Source organism: Ascidiella aspersa, chromosome 4, assembly GCF_963924565.1.
Source record: "Ascidiella aspersa chromosome 4, kaAscAspe10.2, whole genome shotgun sequence".
Taxonomy (NCBI): Eukaryota; Metazoa; Chordata; class Ascidiacea; order Phlebobranchia; family Ascidiidae; genus Ascidiella; species Ascidiella aspersa.
Genome location: NC_139450.1, coordinates 34,482,301 through 34,491,903, shown reverse-complemented (window position 1 = coordinate 34,491,903; position 9,603 = coordinate 34,482,301). Strand labels below are relative to the sequence as shown.

At 35.5% G+C, this 9,603-nt stretch overlaps 1 protein-coding gene across 1 annotated transcript; it reads right to left on the bottom strand.

The window, feature by feature from the left end:
• Positions 1 to 1,137: 1,137 nt before the first annotated feature.
• LOC146157660 (uncharacterized) lies at positions 1,138 to 7,701 on the bottom strand. The gene is made up of 7 exons (XM_083386661.1): positions 7,608 to 7,701; positions 6,505 to 6,740; positions 5,252 to 6,232; positions 4,375 to 4,552; positions 3,420 to 3,551; positions 2,446 to 2,676; positions 1,138 to 1,529 (listed from the first exon to the last, which is right to left on the bottom strand). The coding sequence occupies exons 1-7, from the start codon at positions 7,691 to 7,693 to the stop codon at positions 1,286 to 1,288; spliced, it is 2,088 nt and encodes a 695-aa protein (XP_083242787.1). The 5' UTR covers positions 7,694 to 7,701; the 3' UTR covers positions 1,138 to 1,285.
• Between the last annotated feature and the right edge of the window lie 1,902 nt (positions 7,702 to 9,603).

Here is a 9,603-nt window from a genome sequence, read left to right as displayed (position 1 = left end):
TCTCGTTATTCGCCGACTAAACTTTCTGTGTTCAACAAAATAGAGGAAATAAAGACACTTTTTATTTATTCAACTGGCAAAACAAACTTATAAGTGACAAAAACACAACCTGAAATAAAGATATATTTTCAACGTACAATCGAAAGCTATTATAAATAATTTCCACATAAAAAAGGCTACTAACCATATTAAATAAAGAAAGGTATAGCTTGAAATTGCAAGTTACTTGGTAAAACGGTTTTGATACAAATTAGCGCCTGTACTTTTAGTGAATCAAATTTGCAAAACGACAACATTAAAGAAAGTTGTAGAAATGTCAACAAGACAGCAGTAGCAACATAATATTGACATTTAATCTAGGTACCTTACGAAGCACTTTTGTAAAACAAAAATAGGAAGACAATATATTTTCACAGCGGTAAAAATAGAAATCAATGTGCCGCAGATTGTCATTAAAAAACAAAGAAATCTCAAATTACAAAAATAAAGCGAATAGAAAATCAAATTATAAAGATGACAAAAAGGCAGTTTGGCAAAATGTCAACAACAGGCTTACGTCATTAGGACAACTGATACGTTTGAAAAATAACAAATAAATCGCAGGCCGTAAAGATGAGCAGTGAGCACGTATATTGTCAAACAAGCATTTCAATATTCGCCATTCCCGCAATATGGCTCGTGGTCGTGACGCGATACTCATAAAGTGTGAAATAGCAATCAGCAAGTACATTGTATGTTAACCTTAACTTTTTTTCATATTTAGGGTTGAAGTCCAATTAGGTTTTTTTGCAAAGAACACAATATTCCAAAAATAAGTAGGCTTAGACCACAGAACTACCAGTAAGTAAAATCTGTCCACCTTTAAAATTTGAAAAACAAAAATACACGTTCGTGTGTAATTCACAGAAACCGAGAAAGAAAGAAAGTGTGAAAGCTTCAAAACCAGGGGCCACAAAACTTCGACCCGCGGGACAGAATCGGCCGAAACGGTAAATCTACCGGCCCGCGGCATATTTTATAAATGGAGATAAACTGCCGGTCATATGCAATTCTAAAGGATTTTTATAAAGTTTTAAACTGTTATACATTTTGTTGAGGCCCACCTCAGGTATTGTTGCAAATAGTTGTTCACAAGTTAATAAAGCTCGACACAAAATTTTGTATCCGCCCGTGATGGCCAGGCTTTGAAGTTATCCGGCCATTTATCAAAAAAGTTCAGCGACCGGCTCTAAACCCCGCTAATCTCTCGGCTCGCCGCAACTTTCCACAATGATAAATAAATTGCTCAGTATGAGAAGTTAACGTCGTAGATGACCTGGTGTCCCTTATCCCAGGAGTACACCCTCTTTTCCCTGGGATTGTACAACATCTGTACGTTGTAGGCGTAACTCTGCAGGAATGGAACGAACAAATAACGTCCAACTCCTGTGTGGGTGTCGTACGCATGAGTGATTCGCGCTCGACGCGACTCGAAACGGTCCGTGACGTAAACAATGCCGCACACAAGGAAGAGATGGGAAGCCCCTCTTCTGCGAAGATTAAATATAAAGAGTTAAGAATTGTAAAAACAAACTCCTATGACAGTGTTAGCAGCTTTTTAGCCTTCAAAATAAAAAAAATAAAAAATACTTTTGTTACTGAAAGTTTATGCAAAATACAGGGGTCTTCGAAATGCACGTTTAATTAGGCTTGAAATCTTGTTTTTTTCTAAAAAGTTTGAGAACTACTTCTGTAAAGCTTTGCTGAATGAAACTATTCCATGTCAGACTTGGACAACTAGATTTATTTTAGCTTTTTAAAATTAGATAGAATTAAAATTAAAGCATTTCAGTTTTTCCAAATTAGATTAGAATTCGAATTAGATCATTTTGAGTTTTCTCAAATTAGATTAGAGTTAGAATTACCGAATTCCTAAAAAATCAAATTTCAACTAGAATTTGAACTAGAATCACATTTTATTATTCACAATCAATTACATTTAAATCGAGAAGTATGTTTATAGGAATGTGCATGTCAATTATGTGTGTGCTAATTTTTAAGCATTTTAGCATAGCATGTGATTGTTAGTTTGTGAAAGTTACGTTTAAACCAAAGAGTTTGAATTCAAATTCTTTGTTTTCACTAAGAGACTAAAAATGTCGTTGGACAAAGTAGGATTTTTGTAAAAATCCGAATTAGATTTTAACTAGAATTAGAGCACACAAGCCATTCACAAATTAGATTAGAATTAGAATTAGCCGCATTTTGCTCCAATTCATTGAATTAGAAAACTAGAATTATCTAGTTGTCCAAGTCTGTTCCATGTGTACTTTAATAGTTGATATCGCCCTTTACAATTTCTAAAGGTCCTTGGCGTGTATTTTTATCAACATTACCACCAATGCTTCATAACCTCACTTTATCATGTCGAGCTCGTTGTTAACTATTGTCCTAACCAACACTCACCTTCTGATCGGAGTCTTCCAGCTTTGTATTGTCTGGAGGTCAACCGGGTTAATCTTGTTAACAACGTACACCTGCGCATTAGGGTAAGCCCCTGTATCACTATGAGCTGCATATATGACCCACAACCCTGACTCATCAGCTGCCATATGAACCATGGTGTGACCTCTCCACGTGAAAGGGGTCGTCGGGTCATACACAGCGTTGCGAAGGTGACCCCAAGCACTCACGAACCTGATCATATGAAAAAATCATGGTGAAATATTGAATTTAAGATTGATTCAATCATATGAACAAAAAGATAAAATATTGGCGCAACTGATTTTGGTCATATAAGGTATTGATGGAATTGTACGAAATATTTATTAAAATTCACAACTGGAAAAATATGGTGGAATATTGCATTTAGAACTACATTGATTATATGAAACTAATGATGCGGCGTGATGAATGTATAGAATAATTATTTTAATTGCGAAACTTGATCATGTGAAAATTCGAGAATATATGGTAAAATATAATGATCAATCAAATGAAGCTTGGCCATATAAAAATAAAGTGGAGTGTTGGGAACTCACTATTGGTCTTTTGAAAAAATGATAGGAGAAATTCGATTGTAAAAAATATTTATTAAAATTCGAAACTGGATCATATTAATCGTACGATAATTTGATGAAATAATGACAAATATCATCCGTGATCATCTAAATTATAGGGGACAATTACAAAACTTGATGATATAAGGAGGAGACGCTACTTGCTTTATTCATAATTTTTTCATAAAAAAATTATAGCAACATTTGCTAAATATAAGAAAATTTGAGCGAAAACAAAGTGACAATTAAAAATTTAACCTTAATAAATATGAAAGGTGGAATTTAAAAAAAGTTGCCACTGAGTTTAGGTTTTGAAACTAAACTAATCTACAAATTGACGATGTGAACTCATGCAAATGCAACGTTAAACGTGGAATTTACCTTTTTTTAAGGTTATACTTGATGATGTTTTTGGAGAATGCTCTGTTGTAGTAGAACGATCCGTTGTACACGATGTGACCAGTTCCAATCCAACTGTATGGAAGCATGTGGGAATGGCTCATGCGGAAATGTCTGCAACAAGTGAAGTGGAAACGTAAATGAGTGACTATCCTTCCTCGTATAAAGTGGTTATAAAAATAATTTCGTCAATGACCATTTTTTTAGGAAATCATAAACTGAAATGATAAAAGTACATTTTAAAATAAACATTTTTTAACGCACTGCTGTCTTTATTTGGAACCAACACATTTCACTGAGGTACACTTGAGTCACTGTTTTTAAATAACTGAACTTAAGTCTTTTTAACAAAATTACTCGACATGAATTTAACACTTCAAGGCAAACGACTTGGAATATATTTAAGTTTTTTTTAATTCGTTTTCTGCTGCCTATAAAACAGTTTGCTCACGAAGTGCTACGTTTTATAAAAATAAAAATGTGGGTTAGTATTTTGAAAAAATGTTTAAAAATTGTTCATAGGTGGTGGGTAGGAAAAACTGTCTAAAATGCGGCGCAAAAACGAAAAGCGGAAAATTCGTTCTTTGGAAATTTTGGACGAAGGCTGTCAACTTTCCACTCACTTGAAAGACCGCATGAGTTTCTTCTTGCTCATAAACCATACACTTAACAATTAATCAATATTTACTCGCTTCACTTACATATATCCTTGTTCACATTTACTCGCGCCTAATCTAGATTAAACTCACTTGAAAAAATTACCGAAATGTGCCTTAAAAACTGAGGCGCACGTGAAATATAAGTTAAATTCACCGCTCACACAATTTCGCCATAGAATGAAATCCCCCCAAAAAAGAAATTTTTACAAGTTAGTTTATTGTCACTTACATATAATTATGTTCACTGTTCACTCGCGCCTACTCTACATGAAACTCACTTGAAAGCCCGCATGTTGTCGAACTCTATGAGTGTGTTTCCGTAGTAGAAATTAGTGACGTATATCTTGCCTCTCCGGCGCCCCCTAGCGAGAGGATCCCTCATCCAGCTCCCCTCTCTTCGACCGAAGTCGTGGATCACTTGGGGCTTGGACAGGTTGAACAAGGTCCCACATGGGGCTGCAAATAAGGGGTTAGGCATTTAAAATAACAGCAAAGGGTTAAAATGGCAGAATTTCGCAACCTCCAAGTTTATGGGAAGCTGTGGGTAACAATAATAATCTATCCTCACACGTATTACCTGAAACCACCATGGGCCTTGAAAATAAAGGAGTTTAAATGGAAGCAGAAAAAAATGCGCCATGCGGTATTAAGTCATAAATATGGGTGACCGACACTTTTTGGACAAAAAATATCGTCATCTAATCTGAAACCAAATTACGTCATTTTTCGTTTTTTTTATTATTTTTTTATTAAATGTTTTATAATTTTTCTTTAGGCAAAAAACGAAGATTTTTAAATGTAACCAATTGGTTGCCAAAAGCACTATTTTGGGTTTTTGGTTATCACCATCCGTTTAACCCTTTGGGGTCAGCCAGAAACTTGAAGGGGGCACGGAAAATATATTTTTTTATTTATTATAAACTTAAAATAGTATTTTTCTATTTTTTCTTTAGGCAAGAAACGAAAGTTTTTTAAGTTAATCGGTTACCAAAAGCACAAATATTATTTATTTTGAGTTTTTGGTAATCATCATTCGTTTAACTCTTGTGCGCCATGGAGAAGTTTGCGGGGTCACGAATATATACTGTATCATCAATACCCAGATAAACTTAAAATCGTGTTTTTTTCATCATGACTTCGAGATACTTGTTTCACCTGATTCCAATGTTGTTGTCGCTTCAGTCGTTGTGGATGTAGTCGTGCTCTCATCCAGGTAATCGTCATAGAAGTCGTCATCATCCGCGTCATCACCTACGTCATCAACCGGTGAGTAGTAGTCAGTGTGGGAATTCCCCGCCCCGCTCTGTCCTTCATTCAAGCGTAAACTTTGACCTCTGGTTGTTGAACTTTCAACCTTGGTTGTTGAACTTTGACCCCTGGTTGTTGAACTTTGACCTACTGTGGTAAAATTCCCACTCGCTGAAGTTAAACTTTCACCTACAAAAGGTTCAGTTGTTCTGAGGTCACTCGAGGTCGTTGACCTTTCGATCTGTGACGTCGCAATTATTTTTGTCGGTTGTGACGTAACATCGGTGGTTGTTTCACCTGATTGTTGTGTTGTTATAGGTAACGTAGAACGCCCGACAGTTGTATTGTAGACCGAGCTTTGAACTCGAGTAACCGAATGTGTTGTTAAAGTTGATTCAGTTGGTTTAATGTTTGATTCAATAGGCGTACGTGTTGTTAGAGTTGTTCTGCCAGAAGTTGTTGCTTTCCTCTCTGTTGTAGAACTGACATTTACATACGACTGTGTGGTCGAGGATTGCTCTTCTGCTGTCGAGGATTGTTTCGCGATATCGAACTCGTCACTAGCGCCCACTAGCGGTGGGTGAACAACCACCTCATTGTTGTCGTCATAATGAAACGCCAGCTCTTTAGCCCCGCCCTGGTGGCCGATGTCGAAATCGTCTTTGTAAGGAACGAACTTTCCAACCCTAGGTGGCGCTGCGCTGCTTTTGATGCGAGTGACGTCATGAGAAGTGTTTATGACGTCATGAGATGTCACGGGGCTTGTGGCAGCGGTGGGAACGGATGACGTCACATTGTTGGTTTCTTGTAGCGGAGATGACGTAACAGAAGGTGATGTCACGTTTAGATAAGTGGGTTTGGACGCCATTTTGTGTCCAGCGTTCAAATCTGAGGTGTAAAAAAACACTTTAATTCGATTTGAAAAGATTAATACGCCAGTAAACGCGAGAGTGGAAATTAATGACAAACATACAAGGAGATAGAAAACGTTTAAAAAGCCGAATGGATAAATTTATTGCTTAAAAAGTAAAACGACTATTATTAATCAGTCAAAGTAGATAAAATAGCTAAAAGTTCCTAAAAGTCAAAACTGAGGTTTTTTCACATTTCTTAGCCGTCACCAAACACTAAAAAATATGTGACACATCAAAAAAACTTACCTGATTCGTTGCGCAAAGATTCTTCCTTATTTGATGAAATACGGAAGTTTCGATCCGACTGTTGTACACCGTTGGATTCCAAGGTCGAATTCTGGGATGTGCTTGTATTTTTGACTTCTTTGAAAACGCTGGTTGTACTTGATTGGTTCGTCAAAATAGTTTCCTTCAATTTGAAGTTGGCGGTGGTGGGACTCGAACTAGCGACCGTTGGAACTGTGGTTTGAGTTTCTTGTGGGCTAAACAGGAGTTTAGTGAATTTAAGGAAGTTCTTCGATTGGAGTTTGTTAGACATGAAGTTTCGGACTATGTTGAAACTGAATAAAAATATATTTCAAAAGGTCTAAGTTTCCAATAAACAAAGGAAATCTAATTCCCGGTGTTAGAAGTTTTAAGAACTTAACCAGTAGTCGATTTAATTACGATTTGAGGTGATTTTAAATTCTAATCCTGGGTTGTATTTGCAATATTTTATTTTTTAATATTCTATTCTTCTATTATTCATAAAGTTTATCTAAGGTAAAACGACCAACTTCTTGGTGAATTGCAACATTTGTTCATCTTTTTAAAAATAACTTGCCAGGAACTTTCGGAAATAAACGCGAATTAAATTTCAAGCAACTCCCAAGAGATAACACCAAGTCATGTTTTAAAAATAACTCACACGACATGATATAAAAGCAACACACAAGGGATAAAACAAAAAAGTGTCGGGACTGATAAAGTTGCTATCGTGTCTTAAAAACACGCTTTATCTTAACTGAATCTCAAAATTAAAAGCTGAAAATTAAAAAAAAATCGTCATAAAAAAGTTGTACCTTTAGCGTCCGACATCATATAAAATAATATTTCTTACTAACTTGTTCTAAGTAAGAAACTTTAATCTTTCCAGAGCACTTTCAACTGCTCTTAAACCCACAAACCACCTTCGTACGGAGACTAATTTGGAGTGTTTCGTTTAGATAGAAAATTTACATTACCCAATTATCTTTAACAAAATACTTGATTTAAAGGACTTTGGTTAAAAAATTAATAGTAAAAAGTTACATTTGTAACCAGCATGCTGTGCCGCTTTGTTACTCACTATAAACCTTTATTGTATTTACCTTGTTGTTGTGTTAACTTGTGAATGTTCGTGCATCTGATGGTTAATGATGTCCAGTGAGTCGCTGTAGTTTGATGTGTTCTCCATTTTACTTACAACCTGGAACAACATTGTAATGTCTGGCTATCATCTTGTGTGCGACAAAACATTTAAAGCATTTAGGGACAAATGCCTAGTAACTACTTAAAACTTGATAAGCTATGCTTCTCCAAGCCTTTGTTTTGAATAAATGTCATTAGACAAACACAAATGATGAACATTTTAGTGCATTAAGAGAAACACATTTCACCTCCAGAACCACTGTGATCTATTTGTTTCATACACTAGAAGTATATTAAATTATAATAATATTATGCTGAAAATGAGTTAAAATGTTTTTTTACAAAATGTACCCTTTAACCATTATTCTACAAAAAATAAAATTTGTAAAATAAACGAACATAAACGAGTTAAATAGATTTAATCTTATTACAATGCCGATTTAAATAAAAACAACTTTGTTTGTTGGTAAACAAGGAGTAATTGCGATCATTACGTCACAAACCTTGTTCATATTCTGCCGCATGGTGGTGCCATGCTCGGCAATGTTGACCTTCAGCGCTTGTTCAAGGTCAATCATGGCAAGAACCATCTTGGTCACGCCTGAGTGAATTTTTCTGACGTCAACGCCGGTAATTGCACGGTCGAGTAGGTTTTGAAGGTCAACCACGTTTAAAGGTGACCTTTGGTTGTTAATTGGAGCGGTTGGTTCTTGATCGAAATCATTCTTTCCTCGATTACCATCTTTACTCTGAACAAGATTATTAAAGGCTTTAGTAACCGGCAATAAATTTTAAGTGACTGCCACTTTTTCATAGAAGAATGTAAAAACAATCATTTTTAGTAAGCTACATAAGTATATTTAGTATACTTAGAGACCTTTGGTAAAATTTGAAGGACTAAAACTATTTCTTCTAAAAAAAAAAAACATAGTTGATCAGTTATAGAAGTGGACTATATTTTGAGTGAACATTGTCAAAGTTTAAGAAATTTACGGCCGCTCTACAACCTTTAAAAACTGACATTAAAGTTTGAAATAAAATACATCGCAAGATTTAATCTGCAGAGTTCAACAGGTCTCTGGTTCAAAAACGTAATTTAAGAGACTGAAATTCATGAAGCTATATAAGAATAACCATAGCTGCAAAACAAATCAGCTCGGATCTATTAATTATTTACTTCATTGTCCTCTTTGCCCTAAAACAGAATTCTTTGTACGATTCGTCTTTACTGGCTGCCAAAAAAATAGAAATCGCCACTTTTTTATCCATAAAGCATACTTGCTAATTCTTCGCTGAATACAAAAGCGATTTTTAGGAGGCTGGTGGAAAAATCTTTTTTAACGATTTAAAAAACGCTTTTCATTAGAACGCATGATTAAATGCTGGTTCAATATTGACAAATCCGTCAGTAAATGTCGTGAAAAGAGCGTTTGTTTGGCAAACTGTGCAGGTGTTTTACCAAAAATAAAGTGAAAAGAAGGCGTTTATCAAACCTTTACAGAGAACAGGCTTGAGAGTTTACAAAACAAACAGACACTTAATCACAATCTCACAGCCATTATTCCTCCCATGGGACTGTGAGCATTTCAGAAAGCCACTTAACAACCCGTTTAAAGAAAAGCCACATTACCTGGGTAGACTATGCACAGATCTGTAATGTAGCTTGATAATACATTGCAAAGCCAAAATGGCCGAGTAGATCGACAGCAACTATTAGGAATGTGAAACATTAACTGAAGGCGATTCAAGTTCGTTAATTAAGATGATGTGGATTTACGCGACCTCTTTGGCTTAACAATTTATAATCAAACTATAGAACCACATTGTATGCTGTATATTTTCCAATTAAGGTCCACATTTTTGGATCAAAAACAGCAAGTTTTCAAGTCTACTTGCTTTATAATGTCAATTTGTGACGTCAGCTCTAAACAATTCGTGTAGACCCTGGACAAAACG